This window comes from Apostichopus japonicus, chromosome 6 (genome assembly GCF_037975245.1).
Source record: "Apostichopus japonicus isolate 1M-3 chromosome 6, ASM3797524v1, whole genome shotgun sequence".
Lineage (NCBI taxonomy): Eukaryota > Metazoa > Echinodermata > Holothuroidea > Aspidochirotida > Stichopodidae > Apostichopus > Apostichopus japonicus.
In genome coordinates this window covers 6,432,797-6,454,497 of record NC_092566.1, presented here as the reverse complement: position 1 = coordinate 6,454,497, position 21,701 = coordinate 6,432,797, and the positions used below count along the sequence as shown (strand labels likewise).

At 35.8% G+C, this 21,701-nt stretch overlaps 1 protein-coding gene across 2 annotated transcripts; it reads left to right on the top strand.

Annotated features, from left to right (window-relative positions):
• Positions 1–21,700, top strand: LOC139968809 (uncharacterized). 2 transcript variants are annotated; one of them, XM_071973231.1, is made up of 5 exons: positions 1–224; positions 1,426–1,486; positions 2,443–2,514; positions 3,964–4,088; positions 6,847–15,235. In XM_071973231.1, the coding sequence occupies exons 1-5, from the start codon at positions 134–136 to the stop codon at positions 6,969–6,971; spliced, it is 474 nt and encodes a 157-aa protein (XP_071829332.1). In that variant the 5' UTR covers positions 1–133; the 3' UTR covers positions 6,972–15,235. The 2 variants fall into 2 exon arrangements, with proteins under 2 accessions (XP_071829332.1, XP_071829331.1); XM_071973230.1 differs by lacking the exon at positions 6,847–15,235 and adding an exon at positions 15,242–21,700 and having other exon boundaries at positions 25–224.
• Position 21,701: the final 1 nt, after the last annotated feature.

Here is a 21,701-nt window from a genome sequence, read left to right as displayed (position 1 = left end):
CTCACGTTTGGGAGCGATGAGTCACACTTAATCCTTCAAAGAGCTTATATTGCAGTACTTTTTAGTGTCGTTTTTGGGGGTGAAGGAATTGATATGTATGTTAAAGTTAAGGTTGCCTAAAATATCTAGATAAATGGACAGCTACAGAGAAAATGGATGTTTCACTTGCCTCTGCGAGTATTTTAATACGGTTGTAAGAGTCGTTGGTGTAATACTAGCAATTGGTAAGAAATTGTGATGATCATAGCCTACCAAGTACCAACGTATGCTAACTTATGAATGGCCTAACCTAGGCTAGTGTAGTGTAGGCCCAAGGACGGTAGGCTAGACCATAAGGATTGGACGTTGTTTTTACACCTTCATTTGAACTCTATTTGTAAAATGGCATAGGTGAGGCTAGATTGTGTTCGTAAGGAGACAAGTGGAGACATGAGCAAATATCATCACTCAGATTATTCTTATTTCTAATGTTAAACTTAAAGTGAAGACATTTCCTTATGTCTGAATCTAGGTCATTAATATATTATAGGCAGACAACCAGGGATGTAGACTTAAAGGCAGGGATGTAGACTTAAAGGCAGGGGGGTGGAGTTAGAGGGGTTATAATACCAGGTTCTCTTGGTCCACTACACCATTTCTGTTCACTAGTTGAAATTTGTCCTCATACAGTGCATAGCTTTCTGCAATATTCAATGTTGCTACCAATTGATTGACTATGAATGATTTCACTGTTCAGCATATAAGACATAACACCTTCATTTGGTGACTGCTTGTTGTTTCTTAGGTATAAAAAAAGTACATAATTAGTAATACAATTAATTTCAGGTTACTGTTTCACTCTAAATCTTCAGAGGTCGAAAATTACATATTTTTGCCACAACTGTAGTGTACAAAACACATTTTAAAGAAATTTGACATTGTTCCAGTAATTGTAGGAAAAAAAAACTGAAAAACAATATTAGGAACATGATGTAACTTAGTGAAAATCAAACCAAAAAGCTCCATCAACCCAGTACGTGCCTCGAGTCAGTTATCAGGGAACCTTTTATTTTCATAATTTCTTGGTAAGATGCTAACAGTGTTGTTTTAGGGTGATGTTCAGAGCTTCAATATGTTAGAGTTAGTAGCATTTGCGATACCCAGGTCCATTTTTACAGAAAATATACATTGTAATAAATATAAAAAAACATAAGAAATTGAAGTACATGTGGCTAAAATGTAGACTCGATCAAGTCTTCAGCGTTGTGTGTATCGAAACATTAAATTTGTATTCCAAGTCTCCCGCATGGAATAGGACTTTTCTTAGCAGTTTTGGGAAGTTGTTCATGACAGTAATAATTGTCTCTTAGACCAGTAATGACGGTGTTGGGTTTGTGACTTCTTGCAATCCCTGAGGTTGATTTTTGTCTTTCTCTATTTTTCCAGTTTTTTGGATCGTTGGTATCAATGGAGGTCCTCTTGTAAATCCTGAGTTCTTTTATGTGTTGTGAGTATCTGCTACTGTAACTTTCTATGCAATGTTAATGCTGTACATGACATACAGGTCTGTATGTATTGTAATAACCATGGTGACCACTTGCATGTTCTACTGACAGAAATATTCATAAAACGTGAATATATACCATGACTTTCATCATGCCAGAGCCAATGCTACTCGATAAGTACTTGTAATAATTTTGGTGTGACTATTTTGTATTCAGTCAGAGGGATATGTTTGCAATGGGCCTCATAAAATATGCAGAATTTTTTTTGCTTTAAATGTTGCAATGTTTCCCACACAAATGTTCAGTTTCAACACATATCAACATTAGGTACTGTACTTGAGTTCTTCAGGTTGGAAGTGGAAAATCGAACTTTAGCAGTTCTGGTTATTGCCTTAGTCAAAAAGTAAAGCTTGGATGAACTTCATACTTGGGTATGTAGAGACTCCAATTCGGATACAAGCACCCTATCGAAATTGGTGAAGGTCAATTAACGGTCGTTTGAGGTCAAATGAGATTAAAGTCTGAAAACCTTGTAAACATGATTGTTACTAAAGAACTCAAGCTGGCTTTCTGGTTTTATGTAAAAAAAAAATACTTATAAAATTTGAAGTTCAGTTAGCATCATGTGTCAAGTAATGGTAATAAAGTTTAAGGTCTTGGCTTTCATGGTGACGAATGAATATGAAATGTATGACCGTTTGCTTTAGGTTTTTAATCAGAAATTAATACAGATTTGATGATGTTCACAGCCCTTAATCACATTTATTAGCACATCATGAAGAGGTGGCTTATTTGGTAACATACCTCAACACCTCATGTTTGTTTAGTTGGTATCTAAGTAGCTCAAAAAAAAAGTTACATTTGGTGGACTACAATCAGGATGGAAAAGCTGTAGTTTTGATGACTTTCACTTTCCATAATTTGATATGATATTTTGTTAATTGTTCTTTTTATCCAGGTTCTTGGCAATTGTTGTCTCTATTCTGGAAGGTCTCTTCCTCTTTGAGTCGTGTATCACAGGTTGCTGCGAGTAAGTGACCATTGTTTGCGCACATGTGGTATTCACAGTAGCCATTCAGATTAATTCAGGTCAAAGGTCATTTTGAGGTCAACCTGAGTGGATGTTTGAAAACCATGTAAACATGAAAACACCAAAAATCAAACTTTGATGTTCTTCATACTTGGTACATGGATTCACCTTGTTTAGTACAAGAACTTTATTATTTTTTGTGGAGATCAAAGATCGTTTTTCTATGGGGGTCAGAGGTCACCGAGGTCAACAGAGATCAAAGTATGAAAACTTGTAAACAAAATAACTCCAAACTTAATGCGCCTTATTGAGTACCTTTCATGTTATGTTGAGCTCTGAGGTCATCTGAGGTCAATTTAGGTCAAAGTATTAAAATGGTTTAACAGAGTAACTCATTTGTTCAAACTTGAATGAGGGTCATGTTTGTTATAAAGAACCTTGGTGAGTACAAGAATCCTTGTTTTTTTATGGAGATTATAAAGGCTATTTAAGGTCAGTTGGGATGAAAGTCTGAAAATCTTGTTAACACAATACCCACCCAAAAGCAAACTCTGCATGGAATTGTTACTGTGTAGTTAAATCCATCTTAGAAACTTGGTACATATTGTGGAGGTCAAAGGTCAAAAAATTCAAAAGTAAAGATTAATGAGTACAGGAAGGAAGTACTAAGTGCTTATAGTAGAGGTCATTTGAGGTCAGCAAAGCCTTGTATATACAAGGGCCCAAGATGTAAATGTTGCATGATTTTGTACCTTGTAAGTTGAAGAGACTCATTGCAGTTTGTGGAGGTCATAGGTTACCTGAGTTCAATAGAGGTCAATACAGTAACAAAGTAAAGCTTTCAAAAGGTGTGGTAAGGAATCACTAAGCCTTTTGGCTTGCTTTCTATTTTTCTTATTCTATTCCCATTAAATAGAACTAAACCTTTCACTTAGACATTTTACATATCAATACCGTTTTAGATGGAATTTTTCTCTTATCTCTGTGGTAGTATCACTGCACCAACAAGGGCAGTAGGTGTCCAAGATCATAATGTGTTACTTAGTTCATTAAAATTAAACCGGAGTGATGAAATTATCCACTAACACCCCAAAGTTTAAGAAATGAAAAAAATCAATCATTTACATTTACATTAAATTTTGTGGGAACCCAGACTTTTTTGCATTGAGCTACTGAAATAATTGTTGAGAATTACAGTTGGAGAAGCCAAATGATTGTAACCAATATATGTAGTACAGTATATTAAGTTCTCTTAGATTGATGAGTATCCAGTTGTATTTATTTCTGAGTATTACACATATATATAGGGCTTGGTTAGAACGTCACCAGGTGACAACCCTACCCACAGTACAAATTAATGTTTATCTGCTGAGAGATACAAAGAGGAAACTTGTTTCTTTCTTTGAAGTTGGGACTCTGATACATATTTTATTTTTTTTTTTTGCACAGTCGTGATGGATGCTGTGGTAAAACATGGACAGTTGTTCTCTTTGTGGACAACTGGAAGAGAAGTATAGTCTATGGCGGCCTCTCTGTGCCATGTTTCTTCTGGAAAAGCCTGACAATTCTTGCAGGTAAAGTTGAAACAATTTACCTAAATCTGATGTGTTAAAAGCAAGATAAGCAAATTTTGCATCATTCTTCAACTTCACATATTACGACTGCATTTGTAACTATATACACACTGTCGCATGTTGGCACATCAAAATCACACATCATTTTAACCCTCATATAGGTGTCTAATAGCACAACATCAGTGCGCTACAATATTGGCAGTACTGGCTAAGTGATCGACATGACTGGACGTTGAAACTTACTGTAAAAGTTTCATATAGTCTCTGTACATTTGCAGTTTCAAAGGTTAGCTGCGTAGCTTATTCTTATTTTGTCAATTCTCCAACATTTGGTATGATTTTATTTTGGTGAACTAGTTTGGTCAAGTTCAGTTCAGTTAAGTTTTGTGGAGGAGATCTATAAGCCTTGAACAGAACATAGAGTCATTCAGGAAAGTTCAAGGAAGGTTGATATGTAGTATTGCTTCAAGCACACTGAAGTGGCACTAATCCTGTTTCACCCTCTCAGCTTAAAGGGGTCAACAGGTTATCTCAAATGGTAGTAAAATTGGCTCAAGGTTATCTGAATTGGTCTCAAAATGGCAATTTCTGTTGTGATTTATACCAGATGACTTGCAGCTTGTCAAAGTATTTATATATCTCATGTAGTGCTCTCAGCCGATTTACAAATCTTAAAAGGGATTTGCATTAGGAATTGGAATAAAAATTCTATCCTGTAAAATTCTTAGCAGTGAATTAAATGGTTGATGCTTTGTCAGCATGATAACTGATCCCTGGTTGCCATATTAGTCAATAGATAATCCTCTTCATTTTGGTGTGCACAAGGTCATGGAATATTACCATGCATGGCTTACCACACTTTGAAGACGTTTAGACATCGGAACCAATAAATGTTGTTTGTTTTCTGGTTGACACTAAACTCGCCTGAACAATGTATGGTAGCTTGTTCGCTTGACTAGCAAGCCTCATTTTAAAGGTAGAATCAAAAGCACCAAAAAAAAGAGTTGACACTTTTCAGTGTCACTTATCGTTCGCTTGCCAAATGTAGGGCTACAGGTGTCAGTTGCAATCTTGCTTTCAGTATAACATGGTAGGCCGAGGTGTTTTAATAAGAGACTGAGGTATTGGATGTAATAAACCCGATTAAAACTACATATTTAAAGGCAGTCAGCTAGAATGAAACAAATATTTCAATGATTTTGACTTTTGTGATGGTATTCTTCAACGAGTGTTTGCGTAGGAAGTTTAGACCCCGGTATCGGACTACCATCATCAGTTTGTGTGGATGGGTACTGTAGGTGCTGTTATGGTTTGAAAAATGTCTACAACACTGTGTAGAGACTCAAAGTTCAGTAAAGTATTTCAACTCTTAGAACCTCGTCCAATACACTCCTCAAAATGTAGCAGTGTCATATGATGAATGAGAAAGTTTGTAGTGTTTCTGCAAAAGTGTTTGCATACAAGTTTATTGGTATTTATTGGTATTTATTTGTTGTGTTCCTGAGAAAGTGTTTGCATATAAGTGGTACTGTATTTATGTCATGATGATGATCCACCAAATACTGGTGAATAAAGTTAGTACTGCACTAGAGTACAGATGTGTCTCTTCCGATCAGTGGCAAGTTTGCCCTGGCGGTTGGGAAGGTCAAAGCTCCCTTCACACTATGTGCGACACGATATGATACAATATAAACAATAAATATTCTGTTCAAACTTCATGCTGCTGTAATAAATGCATTGTTGACATTTTGGTGGGAATGTTTGATATATATCTATCTGTATATATGTATGTATTTATTATATTAACCTGTTTAACCTTGTTATGGTATATTACGGAAACCCTCCCTAACCACACTCTACTTTCTCTGCTTATTTAAACCATTAATACAACCCCTCCTCTACTACAAATCTCTTCTTTTCTTGGTTCTTCTTTCCCCACGTGTTGAGGTATCATTGAAAACGGAATAATTCAGTCTTTAACTATTGCATATTTAATCAATCTTGAGGTTACTAAATGAGATATATTGTATTTAAAAAAAAATAAAGTGGAGATAACTTTGCTTGTTTACAAGCATCGCTGCAATCATTTGCATGATGTTTGCTACATGGCACGATGTTATTCCCTGAAATGAGTCGCAGACATGTCTCTTATTCTTGAAAGTATGGCTTGTTGGCTTACGATACAATAAAAGATACCCTGGTCACTAAAGGACTGTGATCAGTATTAATTGCACACACATTCAGTGTTTGTAGGACGTGAATCAGTTATTAACCATCAGGCAATATACTTTGCTGTTTGGAAAATTTAAAACTTAGGAAACTACAGTTTGTCCAGTTAATATATCTCGTACACTGTCATGTGTCATGAAAAATGATAGACATGATCATTTTGCAATGTATGACTGTATTTAACCTATCTAAATCTATATATATATATATATATATATATATATATATATATATATATATATATATTGTATATGTATATATATGTATATGTGTATATATATATATATATGTATATATATATATATATATATATATAATATATATATATATATAATATATATATATATATAATATATATACATATATATATATATATATATCAATGGCCGTTGACAATCCCCTGAGCTTGTACGTGCATCTCTCACACACAATTATTCTTCTATTAACCTACTTTGTACTTCCTCTCTCCTCCCTACCCTCTCCAATCTTTGCATTACCTATCTCCCCCCCTCCCTACCCCTTCTTATAGGTAGTGCACTCCTCTTGCTTGCTGTCATGTACTTACTGCTTTCAATGTATCCAAAGCCTCGGGAAGAACTAACCACTGAGCAGATGGGGGTGGAAAGAGAGAAATATTTTTACCTCAACATTTAAAGCTCTCTCTCTCTCATCTACCGATAAAAAAAAAAAACGAAGCTTATTTTGCCGTCTTTCGCTTTATACCATACGATTTAAGAAAACTACTTTTGATTAACAATTGTTATTTAATAAATTATTATTAACCCAAGTGTTGTTTTGATATAAAATCCTGAGTTCACCGAAGGCTGCACTGCATGTAAAGAGATTCTGATATTTATATACAAAAGCAGTGTTAAGTATTTCAATACTGAGCCCATAATTTTGCAGCAGAGTTGGCTGACTAATGAAATTATCATTTCTAATATTGAAACCAATAATTACATGCAAAAATTCCTTTTCGGGTTAAATTAACAAGTGCTATGAGATCCTCTCTGAATGTTTTTTGAATACTTCAAATTGGGATGTAATCATTCACTACTTGCTACGTAATTGTTTTCTTTGGTGAAACGTCTAAGTGCCATGGTTTTGGTCAATTGCAACCTCTCAAACAATGTACTGTCACACTGTTTTGTAGTTGGTAGGTTTAGTAAGTTCTTTTATCAGAAATTGGTTGACAGAGGATTGAAAGGTCACAAGAAGATTGTCTTCTTTTGTTATAATTTCATCCTTCTCCAGTAGATATATGATATATTTGTATCAAATGATGGTGTTGTTCACTCAACTGTTGCCACAAACATAAACATCCACCTTAGCAAAATATATATATGTATGGACCATAGTAATTGCCAGTGCTTAGCAAGGTTAACAACTCTTGATGGAACAATATGCGATTAAGTTGCCCTCTTTTGTATCATATGGGACTGTATATTAGTGTCATGTATACTCCACCACTGAAATGGTGTCATAGATAAAAAAAAATAGACCTGAAAATATAATCTCAAACTGAAATTCACCAAACTTGCCTTAGGAAACAAAGAAAGTTGGCATATTGAACTAAGTATGTAGAAAGGATTTCAAAGGAGACAATATTTTTGGCCATTTTTGGGGTACACAGAACATTCGGTGACTGTTAATGAATGGTGAATAGTTCAAAGTGCAGCCAAACTGAGGTAGTCAGGTGTGTAAGCCAGATGGTACCTACATGTAGATCTTATAGAATGACCACTATCCAATTCTGCGAACATGTTACATGATTTTACTTGATCAGACTAATGTCAAGTTATAATTCCATGCCAATTACAGAGCTCTTTAAGGCACTGTCCTTTTAAAATCTATGGTTCCATTACCATTGTGAAAGCATATTGTGGTTAAAAGAGAAGTAGGATAATTTTCTTCCATAGCTAAGTCATTTCGGGATTGCAACTTAACCTTTAAACGAATAAGTCACAGGTATAAATGTACTGTTTGTTTGTAAACAAGAACTTACTGTACCAATAGCTGTTGCCTCAGCAGCACCTTGTTGTATTGCATTATAAGAGCATCTACTGCTACAATCTAGAACTTTAGTAAGCACAAAAAACAAAAACAAATGATTTGTCAGGCTGTAGTGAAATTTTGTCCCAATTTCTTATGCTGCAACTCTTACGGAAGCTTTACCATATTGTATTACTGTACATGGGAATTAAGAGATTATAGTTTCTTCTGCTATGTTGAGATATCCTGTCACAAGGTAAATTTGATAATTATGCTAACACCTCAAACTATATTTCATGTGTCTTCCCTTACTGTACGATAGTTAAGTGCAAAGTTACACAGGATTGATAGAGTTTTGACAGCCTTCTCGCAGGTCGCTGAAAATTTGCCCACGGGCCCTAGATTTGCCCACTTGTGTTCTAAAGAGCCCTCTGATAAGTATTTCTCTTTGTGTAAAAGTAAGTGGGCCTGACATTTGGATGCTACTGTAGCAGGATCTTCTTCAGAGGCTGAATGACAAGTAACAGAAACAAACTACAAGGGACAAAATACAAGCACAGAATACAGAAAGGTTAATGAGCAGGGTGAACACAAAAAGAGATTGATGTAAGAGGATTAGTTGACAAAGGGTGTCAAGAAGAAAGAAACCAACATGGGGAAGAGGAGAGGTAGGAGATAAACTGTAGAAGGACAAAGTTTAATAATAATAATAATTTAGTATTCATATTTTATGTGATCAATTTTTGAAAGTTACTTAATTTCTCTTTATAAAACGCAAATTTGTTTCTGTGTACCAAAACTGCTTTGTGCTGTTCATCTCTGGACTTGCAACGTGAACGTCTTGCATTTGTAGCATTTCCCCATTGCGATACCAGATAAATTTATTCCCTGGACGATAACATCATCTGCTATATGTTAAATATCTAGGCTAACTACTGATAATTTGTGTGTTCTTATAGTAAATTATTTGAAGGTTTCAAGCATTTCCTTGTGACATTGATGATAGAATCGACTAAGAATAAAGGTCTCATTTCAAGTGTTATATTGGTGTCAACATTTTACATTGCAAATTAGAACTGGCTACTTTAACTTAAAGATGATGTTGTTAGCGTTATCGGTATTTTAGACGGATGGTGGGAAGCAAAATTTACGCACTGGAAATGGGATTCTAGTACTGCAAATCATACAACTTATTACTTTTAATTATTATCACTGAAGTTAAATTTATTAAGATTGCCAACATTTTTATTCATGTATTCATTTACTAAATTAGTCGTCCTTCTTTATCAATGAGATGCACACTAAACTTTTGTAACTAATGCATAAATTTATAATTCTATTTTAAAATAGTTTAATAATTCACAGAGACTTGCCAATTATTACACTTTTTGTGTTTTTGTATATAACTTGCAAAGGTGGTGCAATTTAGCCTAGGCTATTTATGATATATATATTTTTATGAATTTTGTTTATGGTTACCTTGGTGATACACTTCCCCTTTTATTGATTTTCTTCCGTTTTTTATTGATTTTGCTTTGTTTGGTAAGACCGTACAATTTATTTATTTAAACTTTACATTTTATAAAACAGTTTGCAACTTTAGTGAAATTGTGTACTTAATATTTCATCAATGTATCGTCTCTAAATTGCATCATTGGCAATACTAGCCAAGAGGTGCTAGACCACCTTGAAAATTCCAGATTCTCTGAATTAACAAGATTGTTTTTATTTTATTAAACTAGCGTACAGTACCTTTGTTTTATTTTATTAAACTAGCGTACATTAACTTTGTTTTATTTTATTGTACTGCGGTACAGTACCTTTGTTTTATTTGATTGTACTGGCATACAGTACCTTTGTTTTATTTGATTGTACTAGCTTACAGTACCTTTGTTTTATTTCATTGTACTAGCGTACAGTACCTTTGTTTTATCTGATTGTACTGGCGTACAGTACCTTTGTTTTATTTTATTGTACTGGCGTACAGTACCTTTGTTTTATTTTATTGTACTGGCGTACAGTACCTTTGTTTTATTTTATTGTACTAGCGTACAGTACCTTTGTTTTATTTTATTGTACTAGTGTATGTACAGTACCTATGGTTTATTTGATTGTACTAGCGTACACATTACCATATAATACCATAGAGTGCTGTATATGCTTAAAGTTTGTTTATTTGAGCACTAATTTTCCTTAGAAATGTCAGTGAAATCGAATATATACAAGTTTTACCATTCTGAAAATTGTCAGTCTTTCATGCACATTTAGGGCCAAAGCTATGTTTTTCTTGGCTAATAACTCACATGTTTTGTTCCATGGTCTTGTTATGACAATTTCCAAGCCTAAGTTTTTTTGCCATGGTCCTGCATCTACAGTATCTGTTAGTCTGTATGTGTGTTCAAAGACCACCACTGAGGCACTGATGGACAGCTTGAATTCCAGAGAGGTTGAAACATTCAAGCTATTTTAAGAATTCTTTTTAATTTCATACACTTTTACCTGAGACCGGACAAAGTGCTGTTCATGTAGGCAATACTTGTGTGTCAAGGAGAGTGGAGGGGGTAAAATAGAGATCAAAGTTCTAGTTCATTACAAAGGACTGCAGATGGGTTCATTTCTACCAGATTGGATTGGGGGTTGGGGTGGTGGGGGCGGGGAGGGGGAGGGAAATAAAGATTAAAACTTTGGGGAGTCACAAGTACAGTACAATATGGAGAATTTATAAATAATGCTGTGTGTTAACACTGCAAGTGAACCTGATCCTTACCAGCTTATTTATAATTTTATTCAGCTCTTATCACATAATACTTAGCAGTCAGTACATTAACATTCTGTTTGGTACAAGAGGATCTCGTCTGATGCAGACTGGAGGTTTCATCCTGAGGTCGTCTGTGCTATTTAATACCTCTGGGTCTGCATCTAAATCAAGATTGTGTTAACTTTACACTTTTAGATGAGAGTGTGGTGGCCAATTGGCTAAGGCGTCCGACTCGTGATCCAAGGATTGCTGGTTCGATTCCTGCCTAGTTCATTAGGTTGTGTCCTTGGGCAAGATGCTTTATCTCACTTGCCTCTCTCCACCCAGGGGTTAAATGGGTACCTGTGAGGTAACTTGTCATTGGGAGCAGTATATAACTGCTGCTTACTGGAGGGATTGTCTCTGGGACAGGTTTTCATTGACCAGGGGTAATATAACGTCTGTAAGTGCTGTGATATGGTTTACCATGAATAGCGTAGCTAAATGCCTAATATTATTTAGATTTTCATTGAAGCTTTATTAATGCAACACATTTGTAATATTGCCAGTGTAACAATGTTGGCTAGTCCTATCCAGGGATAATGTTATATATCTTCAGTGTGAAAAGAGAGTCGACTAATCCTCTCCAAGAAATAATGTTATATCTGAACAGTGTTAAAGTGTTGAAGATAACCCTCTCCAGGAATATCTCCAATGTTATATAGTGTCGATAACCTTTCTCCAGGAATCATACTTGATAGTTTACCAACACTCAGCAGAATTGTTTCTTCCACGGTGTTAGAGACTGTGGACGAACTTTCTCCAGAAAATTGCAGACTTTGTAATGTACAGTAATACCAGGTTCAGTGTTAAATTGTTGACTAATTTTCTGTAGAATATTACTTTTAAAATGTTGCAGTGCACTGAAGCAATTCAGCTTCCTGCAATATATGAAATATAAAATTTGATATCTTTTAATTAATTAATGACAACATCTTGATATCAATATTGACCAATGACCCAAGTTACAAGTATTAGGGATATTACAGAACTTTAGTTAACATGTGGCATGGAATACTGCAGTATTGAGACTACACAGCCAAGTAAATATGTATCTATGCATGAATAGTGCATATGTATATATGACATATGGTATGATGTATATCAATGATTCACTCTGATGGATCAACAGTTAATTCAATGAGTATGCAGTTAGTATGCATGTGTGTACGATTTTCTAGCACATAAACTCGACACTACAGTACTCATTGGCATCGTGCCACATTGACACAATTGTGTAATTATATTATACTGTACTGTACCGTTTTGGTGTAATTGTTCAATAAATGGCTCTAAAGTTTGCAAAGCTCTGTAGATATGACTCATACAGTTAGATTTCAAAGCTGGTACAGTCCACTATTGTCATAGGCGTACGGGACCATTTCAGTTTGGGGGGGCAGAACTTTTTGTGCCCGAAAGTTCCCGTGACACTATCTAAGCGGAGCGCCACCATCGGTTGGCGCGTAGCGTACAAGAAAATTTTTGACAAACAATGCCTCTCAGATTGCCGGAAACGGCACTTCTGAGGCCTTGCAAGTTGCATCTAAACATTCTTTATTTTATAATCTCACGTTTTAGAAATTTACACCTCCCCAAAAATTTCGTAAATTAGAAGAAGAAAAACAGGTAACATCACTTTGAAGGGGAAAAATGGGACAGTATATTTTTGAAGCTCCTATTTAGTTACCATATTTATTATTTTAACACAGTACTCAGCTACCTCCAGGAAAACATACATTGTTCAACGACACGGAGGTGGGATAATGTCGCTGTGTCGGGTGAGACTGCAATTTGTCTCACAAAAAAGTATAAAATATAACAAAGACTATGATAAACCTGCACTCCCCCCCCCCACCATCCATGAAAAAGATATAACTCTTATTGCATTATCATATTTGTGTATACACATCACTCCATCAACGCCCCCCCCCCCCCCCAAAGGAAAATATGCATACTAGCACTGCAATATCCAATGCGCAAATTGGGAAACCAAGAACAAGTTTTCTTTTGAGACGAAAAGAGGTGAAATCATGCTAGTTGCTAATGTAGGAATCTTCCGAATTAGAGTTTTTTTTCTTGTTAATATCTTAACAAATTTTTCCATTCGAAATAGCTTTGAGTTTGCCCCACAGAAATTCATTAAAAGTCACGGGCTTAGCCAGGATTTGCAAAGTTGTATGCACGACTATCTGAGCGGAGCGCCACCATCGTTTGGCGCGGAGCGTACTAGAAAATTTTGGTTTTACAAACCCTCAGATGGCCGGAAACGGCCCTCCCCGAGTGTTCATTCTGGTTCCCTGGCCTCTTGCTAACTTGAGGCACCTCAATTTTTATGTAGAAAAAAGGCACATTTTTAACCTTAGGCAAAGTGGGGGGCACGTACCCCCTGTGCCCCCCGGTTCCGCCACCCTTGGTCCAGGTAAACAATTGACTAGTTAGAAAAAAATTGATCGTGCAAAAAGCGTGGTAGCCCAGATGAACTGCGCTTACGGTGGTGTTACACGGAAATATTCGGGCATCATGATGCTAAATAAAGAAAATCATAGAATTGTTGGGCAAAAATTTGAAAAAGATTCGGGCAAGCTACTGCATATATATATATATATATATAATATATATATTTCCAGAGGACAAGAAATTCGGGCAAAAGTCCTGAAAAATTCGGGCAGCCTAAGAGGAGAAAAAAATATATATATTTTCTTTTCTCCTCATAGGCTGCCCGAATTTTTCAGGACTTTTGCCCGAATTTCTTGTCCTCTGAAAATTTGGGGGGGCAGTCTGCCGCCCTGCCCCCCCGCCTCGTACGCCTATGACTATTGTTATGTTAAGTACATAGTTGAGTGTGCATATAAGGAAATTTGCCAGCACTGTACATCTACTGTATGTTCATACTTAGTAAATCTTACACTCTGTGCACTGAAATAATTCAATTATTTCCGGTATTCATTTTGGTTGTCAGATTTTAAATTGAGAAATACAGTACACCAGTTTATTTATAAAATAACAACAAATTTGTGTATTGTTTTCTTTTATCTTAGAATGTTATTGTATCTGAGACCTTTTAAGAGACAGTGTACATATATGCAGAGAAGCCTATCTTCCCAGGATAGTTAAGAGTAGATCATATTTAATGCTTCACTCTGGTGGTAAAACAGCAGAGAGAGAGGTAAGGTACATAGGGAAAAAAACAGGTTGTTACTCTAGTCCACAAAAGTTACAACAGAATTGATGATGAAAATTAGAACATATTTCCTAAGCATAGTTTCAAAAGCTAGAACATATCACATTAAATTTGTGGACATTGCCCTCGTAGCTTACTGTATTGGAATACAGCTGATACTAAACGTTCAAGCCAAGACTATCCAAACGGTGCGACCTAGATCTCTTAGGCTGAGATATATCCAGTTATTTTTAGGTGTTAATCTCACACTGTTTGGTCAGAAAAAGTTAAAAGCCAAACAGTAACCAGGAGACTGAAAGGGAGAGGAATAATTCACTTAATCTTTGGGGTATTCCTGCCCCCCTTACCCCCACCCCCCAGCTTCACTTAGGCTGGTGGAATCTCTAGACCTGGCACCACCCAACCCTGGCATACCTCTCCTAAACTACTGTAATACCCCCTCGGCTTCAGCGATGCCTTGTGTCTGCAGTATTTACTGAAATTACTGCACTCCTCTAATACCTGTAGTAGTCTTTGGAAGATTTTTTTAACATTCTGCAGGCTGACTTGTTTCATAACACTTGAACTCTTGGGGAACTTTACCCTTCATGAAGGAATAATTTGACTTAGCTCTGTTCCTAGTTAATGTACAATGCAGATTTCTCAACAAGCTGACCATTGGCAATGTTCATGTGGCAAAGTGACACCAGCATGCTGCCGAAACCATTCAATAGAGACTTACAAATAACATGTACGCATTGTAATGTACTGTAATAGACATAACAGTACGCAGTGCTCAGTATTAAACTTCTCCACATACCGTCTGGCCTGCTGCCTGCTGGTTATGTACTTTACAATTTTTACTACTTTTAAGACTACTTTGATCATTACCTTGAGGAAACATTTCCGTTTTAATATTTAGTTATTTACAATATTATGCAAAATATTAATAATACCAGCTTTTTCTACTTTCAGGAATTTTGTTAATAATTCTGGCCATTCTGTACCTGGCACGCACCTACAAAATTATGAGAATGACTCCTGCGAGTGATACCGGCAGGACGACCGATGGGAATCAGTCAAAGAAGGAGCACGATAACTCCGCAGCGGTAGTAGAGAAAGCACCGGTCGAACATAGCGCCAACAGAGCAGACGATGAAATGGGTAAACGTGGAGATGCAGGATTTGGATCTTGGGAGGAGAGATACCCTCAGTGAGGCGGGTGACTGAGGTGTCCCAAATGACATATAATATTGTCAGTATTTAATAACAACCTTAATACATTCTTTATCAGGGCTGCTATTAGCATTGCCAGGTAAAATATGCACAAGGAAGGCATCCAGGAAAAATGTCATTCACCAGGGCTTTCATTCTCAAGTAATACACAGATGTGCCAAACCCTGTTTTGTATTGTCCACTGGATACTGGCTAGTACTCTTCAACGATAATATAGATGGTACTGTTCAAGGATCCTAAAGTCGGTACTCCTCAAGAATGCTATATAGTGAGTACCCTTCAAGAATACCACAAATAGTATAAGCTAGTGCTTTTCTATGACACTACAGTTGGTACTCCTCAAGAATGCTATATTAAGTACCCTTCAAGGATACTAGTCAGTGTACTTCAAGGGTATAAGCTAGTGCTTTTCAATGATCCTAAAGTTGGTACTCCTCAAGAATAAGTACTATATTAAGTACCCTTCAAGGATACTAAGCTAGTACTTTTCAATGATTCTACAGTTGGTACTTCTCAAGATAAACTTTATTTAGTAATCTTCAAGGAGACTGCAAATAGTGTACCTCAAGGGGTATTACCTAGTACTTTTTAAATACACCACAGTTGGTATTCTCCAAGAATGCTATATTTACTGTACTCTTCAAGTTCATACCGTTTGTACACTTAAAGGATACTAAAACCAGTACTATTCATGGATACTTTATTTCTCGTCGTGGACACTGCAGAAGTATTCTTTAAGGACACAGTCTAGCTGTTCATTACTAGGGTATGGTATGTTTATATGTAATATGGTACTAATATGTTGCTGTCATAACTAGGGTTACAAGGTATGATACTGTTTGTACTATGGTATCCCATGCTGCTCTAGTATTAGGGTATTACATACTACTGTTTGTGGGTAAGGGATGTTGATCTTCCTACTAGCCTATGGCATGCTGCTCTTAGTACTAGGGTGCATTGCATGATGCTCTTAGTACTAGGATGCATTGCATGCTGCTCTTAGTACTAGGGTGCATTGCATGATGCTCTTAGTACTAGGGTGCATTGCATACTGTCTTAGTACTAGGATGCATTGCATGCTGCTCTTAGTACTAGGATGCATTGCATGCTGCTCTTAGTACTAGGGTGCATTGCATACTGTCTTAGTACTAGGGTGCATTGCATACTGCTCTTGATAATAGGATGCATTGCATACTGCACTGATTACTAGGTTATATCATGCTGCTCTTTCTACTAGGGTACATAGCATGCTGATTTTAGTACAACATTAATCATTATTTTACCAATACTAGAAAATTATCCACTGTGAGTCGTTCTAAAAATTACATTTACAAATAAAAATCTTACCATTTCAAATGGAACCAATATCCTCAGGAAACAGACAGTATAGGACTGGCATAGAGGATGTACTGACAACACTGGTGTAAATTAACTCTCCATCTATCTCCTTCTAGATCTTGTATTTTTTTCCCCTATGCCACTTGCTCAACAATATAGCTTTGGAAGCATTATGATAATAAGGTAGATAGAAAACTACACACAGTCATGAAGTCTGTATGACAACTGCTGACAACCAGATGTGGTTTGAGTCCTTTTAAATGAACACCAAATGTTATTCACTAAAAGTGATACCATGCCTCCCACATGTGTTTCTATACAACTTATTCAACTTTGAAATTCAGATACAAGGAAGTTATTTCACCATCAAGCATGTCCCTAGTGAAGTTATGTAATATCCTATGTGGCCCTATTTTGGTTACATAACATGTTGTAATACATTACCTTATACATCTATAAACTACGGAGAGTTTGACGAGCCATCAACTTTTAATAGTCAACCTACGGGAGATTTAAATTTCCATACAGCTTGTGACACTAGGGTACAACATACTGCTGCTAACACTAGGGTATGGCATATTACTCTTACTACTAGAGTACATGGCGTACTGCTATTGTATGTCGCTCTGAGTACTATCACATGCTGCTCTTAATATTTGTGTATGTGTAAAAGTAAGTTGGCCTGACGTTTCGATCCTAGCAGGATCTTCTGAAGATCCTGCTAGGATCGAAACGTCAGGCCAACTTACTTTTACACATTCTCCTATACAGGCTCTCTAGTGGATAAGCAGTTTACTAACAGTTTTATTTTATTTTGAATATTTGTGTATGGCGTCGTAATGCTGTGTAGTAATAGACATTTCTTGTAAATTTCCTCGGTATTGTGAGGTGACAGTTAAGTGTGATAATGAAATGTTGGTGTAATGATCTGTGGTTTGATACATACAGTTGAGGCATACAGGTGAGTCTGTGATGATTCATGGTTTGGTTTGTATAGCTGCATGATGTGACTGTTGGTACATTTCAGTGACCACAGTACCAAATGAACTTTGTGCATGTGTGGGAATTGTGTCAGTGTTGTAATGATTTATCTCAAGAAGGAATTATTGGTTGATTCATATCTTCTGCATTTAAATACTGTATTAAATATAAGAAAACCTTTGCTGGAGACCAAAAACTCTCATGTAAGATCATTAGAGACTCCCTCATGCCCTCTCCAAAAATTGGTGAAGATGCCTAAGAAAATTTAAAGTTTGCTCTCTCAAAATCAAATGAAGAACCATTTTCACCAGACTTTTTTTTCCATTGTTAGTTTGTTCTGTAAACAGGATTTTATGTGTTCTTGCCTAACTCTATTACCTTTAATACTCAGAAAGTGTTTGATTGGTTCTTTCTCCTGCATGTCTGTTATTGTTCAATATGATGTATTGTAAATTCTATTTACCCATTTTCTTTCAAACCACCAGCAGTGTTTTTGATGGTGCTTGCATCCTTTGTAAGTAGTTTGTATTGCGCATGGTAGGATATTTTAAATGTTTGAAATTTAGGTGGCCTATGATACATGGGGATTGGGGGGGGGGGGAGATTGGGCTGTCCCCAATAGCCCCTCCTCTCTGTCGTTAACTTCCAACTAACCTCTGTGCCAGCTTCATAATTTTATGATCATGTCCCTGAAATCTCTCTTTGCATATGACTTAGTTTTTTCAGCAAATCATAGCCCAAACTGGAGCAGTAATAAAAGGAGGTGAATTGCTAAACAATTAGTTATTATGCAAATTATGCATAAAGAACAAAGTATGAGATGATTTCATTTCCATTCATTGGGTAGCACATCATCAACCTGTACTGTGGAAATGTCAGAACAAGATAATAAAAAAAAAACATTGTCAATGATGTAACAGATAAAAAGGTTTTCTATGTCAGTTGTGCAACTAAACTCAGAGGCTGTCATTAACAACATTCAAAAGGAAAGATTCCTTCAAATAAAAAACTTGCAAAGATATTGTGATTTAATTTCACTTCATTCTGTGAGTCGTTACTGAAACTAGGAACAGAAATAAATCCAATTTTGTTTTTAATTTTGCAAAGAGGCTGCGACTTGCAAAAGGCTGTCTACATTTCATGATATTTGATATGAAGTATACTTGTACATTGCTGAATATGTATTTAATAAATATGTAATCTGAAATATTTACATCTTTGATATACCTTCATGCTTCCCAAAGGAAACCATTTGGTCATTTTATTTTGCAGCTGTTTTTTTTCCTTCTTTCTTCTCATGAACATTGGTACTTGTATCTGTTTAATGCTTCGTAAAGATTGCCATCACTGTCTGTTTTCAGACGGTGAGAATTTTCATTTCTTATGAGCTTATTATTTGATGTTAATCTCTGTAACATTTGCTGTATCTAAATATAAGCCTTGATACTTTTGATGGCATTCTGTGATCTGAGGTTGATAATTTTTTTCTATCTTTATATCCTATTCTGTACCAATTCTGTTAACAATTAAAACCTTACTGGGTTTCATTGCAAAATATAAATATGAAAATAATTGAGGGGATTGTAATCAATAATGGTAATCCCAATCATCGTATATATCAATAATTAGGATCAATAATTAGAAAATAGTCATTAGACTCTACTATACTCAGTAGGTTTCAAGCCTACTGATGGTAAACTTGTCTAAATCCAAAATACTGATGTAAAATGAATTGGTATTTACTAAGACTTGAGTAAGATTTGAGCACTGAAATAACCTATGTGTGCATTGAATCAATGTTAGCATGTTTCAAATAAAGTAAAAATTGCTTAATATTAGCACAACTATGCATTTTGACCTAAATTATAGACCTAAATATCGCTCAGAATCCACCGTTTCACATCTAAAATCCAATAACGATCTCAGAGCAACACCCACCTCCCTCCTTCTTTCTTCTTCAATACTGTTTCAATTCATAGCCGGAGGTAAAATTATAATTTCAAAATTGTACGTAACATTGAAAATTCTTTTCAGGTACTGAATCTCTCTTTGGCTGTGATAGTCATTTGTCCTTTTCACAGTACTTTAGTGAATGTTTAACTGTTCTTTCTTATTGCAGTATTATAATACTAGTCCTAGGTTTGTTTGACAACATAGAGTCCTGTGCGATTTTAAATGTTTTTTTTTTTACATGTGTTAGTTTTAACTATATAATCATATTTACTCAGAACATTCCCTGCTTCAAACTTGTCTCTCAGCATGGTGTACGAATGTTACAAGAAGTAGATTTCGGACTTTCGCTTTTTCTTTATACAGCTGTTAATCATTCGTTTTTATAGTATTACTGTGCAGTCAGCTTGGTCTGTATGTGTGTATGCATGTGTTTGTGTGTGCGTGCTTGTATATATATATGTACGTGTATTCGCAAGTACGTATGAATGTGATGTCTTAGGTTAGGGTGGCCCATAATAAGTACAAGGTCTGTACCGTAATTGGTGGGGTTCAAAGGTCGTTGAGGTCAAAAGGAAATTCTTCAAAATTTACTATCTTAAAGATTGGTTGCTTGGAGCAAGTGTTTGTATGTACATCACATATCCGTCCTAGATGAGTGCAGCATTTCTCCACATTTGATGGATGTCAAAATCTGGATGCTTTTTAAGCTGGATTGACAGGTGTCATGTATCTGTTAAATGTTTTAAGCGTAATGGCTATATAAAATCCCTGATATTTTTTAAATAGGGTGAAAGGGCAGCAGAAGTCGATGTGAAAATTTAAATAGCTTTGTATCTCAAGAGTTTCAGGTTGGATCGAACCTGACTGGAGGTGGTTTTATTTTGCATTGTAGATTGCTTTCAAGGTTGGCAAAAAGTCATCAATCAGCTAATGGATTTGGCAAACTGCATTGCTACGAAATATTTGTACCAAATTCTGTTAAAACAGGGTTGGCCAATATCAATTAAGTTAATAGTTTCATAATGTGGCAAGTAGCTGGGGAGGTTTATTATTTTTTTTTTTATATTTGTACGCTGTAGATATGTTATGTAGGATATGAGATGTAGTCTTCTACTTATGCACTGAGAAGTTGAGAATGGTGTTTTTGTGATCTCATCTCCATGAAGTGTGTAGCGACTGCAGAATGAATTCAGAATTAAATCAACTAGTTGTGCATGCGGATTGACTCTCTCTCTCTCGTTCGCTAGACTGGTTCGCTTTGAAATTTGTGATCATAAAAGCTATAATCAGAAGATGTTACAAGGGCAGTTTCATGTTCCAAACCTCATGGTTTTCCAAGTTGTGAGGATTTCAAATTAATTGTTTTAGTATTCATGTACTCAGAAGTAACAGTAACTTTGTAAAGAAATGCTTTACGCGGATTATAACGATTTGTTAATTAAAGAACAGATTGATATGAGGTAGGGGTTTCATTTGATGGTATAGAGACTACTTTAATAAGTTTTTGTATATGTTGGCCAATCAGGAAGGCTGACAACTGATTTAATTTGGCTGACTAGTTTGATAGAGATATGGGCTCTCTCAGCTATACTCAGAAAACCCCAAAACAGTGTGAAATAATAATTAAGATGTTCGAGGCAAATTTGAAACAACAGAAATTGCAGTAAGATCAACTTGCAACATTTGGTTTTCTTAAGTGTTGTCATATGTGCCTGATGGTCCTCAGTACATGAAATGTGCCTAACAGTTATATAATATTTATATTGTGCAGCACTTGTTGACTTAAGTGCACAGGTCATATGTGTTGTCAGTCCAGAACTTGTTAAAAATGTTCACATTGTGTATCAACAATTTTAGTAACCAATCTTTTTCTTTGTATGGTCTTATCTTGTAGTAAAAACTGCAATAAAGATATAAACAACAGAAT